The sequence below is a fragment of the Aplysia californica genome, unplaced genomic scaffold (assembly GCF_000002075.1).
Source record: "Aplysia californica isolate F4 #8 unplaced genomic scaffold, AplCal3.0 scaffold01456, whole genome shotgun sequence".
Lineage (NCBI taxonomy): Eukaryota > Metazoa > Mollusca > Gastropoda > Aplysiida > Aplysiidae > Aplysia > Aplysia californica.
The window spans coordinates 80,091-82,847 of NW_004798726.1; the positions used below are offsets into that span (position 1 = coordinate 80,091).

The window sequence follows — 2,757 nt, forward strand, 5'->3', positions numbered from 1 at the left end:
TCATTCGTCACAAGATGACACAAGTGTTGGGTGTGAGAGAGTACCAGACCAGCAACAACTCATTGATTCATTCGTCACAAGATGACACAAGTGTTGGGTGTGAGAGAGTACCAGACCAGCAACAACTCATTGATTCATTCGTCACAAGATGACACAAGTGTTGGGTGTGAGAGAGTACCAGCCAGCAACAACTCATTGATTCATTCGTCACAAGATGACACAAGTGCTGGTGGAGCCAAAAAGAACATCCTCCTGAACAGAAAAACCAGGAAGATCTATCAGTTGTGGAGGAAGATACGTGCTAAAAAAAGGAAAAAAAAAAGAAACGGAAAAAAAGAAAATAAGAAAAAGAAATGTATAAAGCCATAGACGTTTTGTCACTTGCGGGGACTCTGCGGTCAATGATCACCTGGCAAGACTGTCATAGTCCTAGCGTGTGGAGAGAATAGGTCACGTTCTAGCTTTTTTGTACACAAACGTAGCCGCAATCCGTGAACCAAACTCCTTCAATTGGCGCAGCCTTACTATAGCATTATCATTATATGACCAATCCGTCTATAGACATGATTAAGACGTCAATAAATCATTGGATTAAGTTCCCTTTCCAGTTTGGAGTTTTGATTTACGGCCCAAAGGCTCGTGACTGTGCACAAGGTATACTAGGACTAGAGCCCCGGGCTGTGTGTTCGTCTAAAGCTGTGCTAGGGTGGCCAGGTACAGGATGGATGGAACTGTCCTTGAAATGTCTGTGTGCGTTTGTGATGTTGTTCATGCAACATTAGTAATAATAATAATAATGATAATGATAATAATAATAATAATGATAATGATGATGATGATGATGATGATAATAATAATACTAGAAAAAGAAAGGCAGCGATGAAAACGATCAAAATTAAAGCAATTTTAACTTGACTGTTTGTTTAAAAAAATTATTTTAAAAAACCGCGAGAAAGTTAAAAAGAAATCACAATGGTTGACTTCATTATAACAACTAAGATTGTCATTTATCATAATTTTATAATGAATGTAATTTTTATTCGGTGTAGGGATAATATTCTATATCTTGGAAGAAAGGTGAACTGAAACAAGAAGCTACTTAAAATAGCGAAATGATTTGGAAGGGGCAATAACTAGAGGGTGGTACTTGTAGGGGGGATAACTGAAGGCCAAATCACAAAACGGGTGAACTCATGATAGGAACGAGGGAAGTCTAGCACAAAGACAGTTCAAAAAGGAGGATCTATGATGGCAATAGGGCTGGGAAGGAGTAATATAGAACAGGGCAAAAGGCTGGAGCTCAGGCGCTTCTCAAGAAATGGGTACCTCTTTGGAACACTCGCTTGAGCTCCTTGCGAAAAGACTGGTTCATAAAGGCGTAAATGACGGGGTTGGCCACGTTGTAGAGAAAGTGCATGTAGAAGATGAAGATTTGGTAGGTGGCGATGTTGGTCGCCATCAGCCAGGCGGGGAGGAAGCTGAAGATGAAGACGATGGCCACGACAAAAAGCATGCCGGCCGTGCGGATGTTGGCGAGGAAGTTAAAGTCTCGCCTCTCGCGGTTCGTTTTCTTCTCCGCTGATGACGTCAGAGCGGAAGTCTCCACCCCGTTCTCGTGTGTTCCAGACTTAGCGATGGTGATCATAGACGTGGTTCGGGGGGAGGGGGTGCTGGGGGTGCTTGGCTTTTTCTGACTCAACACGTCATTCGTGGTGGTGGCGGTGTTGTTGAGGTTATTGGCGTTGTTCACATTGTTGATGCTGTTGCTGATGTTGTTGGCGTTGGTGGTGTTGATGGGGTTGGTGGAGGAGGTGTTGTTGCCGTCAGTCGCCGATGGGAGAAGCTTATTGTCCTCCCCGCGCTCTCCGGATTTGTCGTTAGCTTTGTTCTCACCACCACCACCACCACCGTCACTTCCAGCAACTGCAGCGTCCTTTGTGACGTCACCCACCGCCCCTGGGCAGTTCTCAACCGCCTGACCTGTGACCCCCGATGACGTGAGCTCCAGGTTCTCGGGCCCCGGGGCGGGGGTGGTGAGTGTGGTGTGAGTGGTCATCGAGCGGCTCTTGCACGTGTCCTTGCTCCCCCCCGTGGCCGCGGCGGCTGTCATGGTCATGGGTGAGTGAGACCACGACTTCTGCTTCCTGCGCCAAGCGCGGCGTCTGACGACCGAGCGATAGATGAAGAAGTACAAGGTGAAGACCACCAGCAGAGAGATGACGAAGAAGGACATGTAGACCTTCTGGTACAGCACGATGAACTCCTCCGTGAAGATGATCTCGTTCTCCGCGCACAGGCCGCCGTTGTACACCCACGAGCTCTCCTGTCTCGTGCACACCCGCGGGGACTCACGCTCACCACCCGCCCAACCTCCCAGTGATCCACCGGAACCGGAAGTCATGTTATCACGCCCACTTCCGGCCATTCCGGCGCCATGTTGGAAACTGCTGTTGTTGATGACGATCTCTACAACAGCTGACGGGGATATGTCGTCTGATGATGATGATAGAGAGGAGGAGGCGGAGGAGGGGGAGGGGTTGCCGAGGGTGGGGCTGATGCTGTACTCCCCAGAGCTGACCGTGGCGTTGAGAACGAGGCTGTCCCCCACCTGTGTGGTCGTGCCGGGCCCGAACCTGAGGTGAGCGGTGTCGTTACTGCACCAGTCCACCTCTCCCAGCTCACGCGTCACGTTCTCCGTACGCAGCTCATACACGCCGTACATACAAGCGGTGATTGTTCCTGGTGGGGGAGGGGGGA

General features: G+C 49.1%; 1 protein-coding gene across 1 annotated transcript in view; it reads right to left on the bottom strand.

Annotated features, from left to right (window-relative positions):
• Window positions 1-6: 6 nt before the first annotated feature.
• Window positions 7-2,757, bottom strand: part of LOC101854844 — a gene marked incomplete at its 5' end in the record, with an annotated part of 4,407 nt that continues 1,656 nt past the window's right edge. Inside the window, 1 exon segment of the mRNA XM_013090749.2 lies at window positions 7-2,739. Within this exon segment, the coding sequence (XP_012946203.1) occupies window positions 1,301-2,739 (1,439 nt within the window).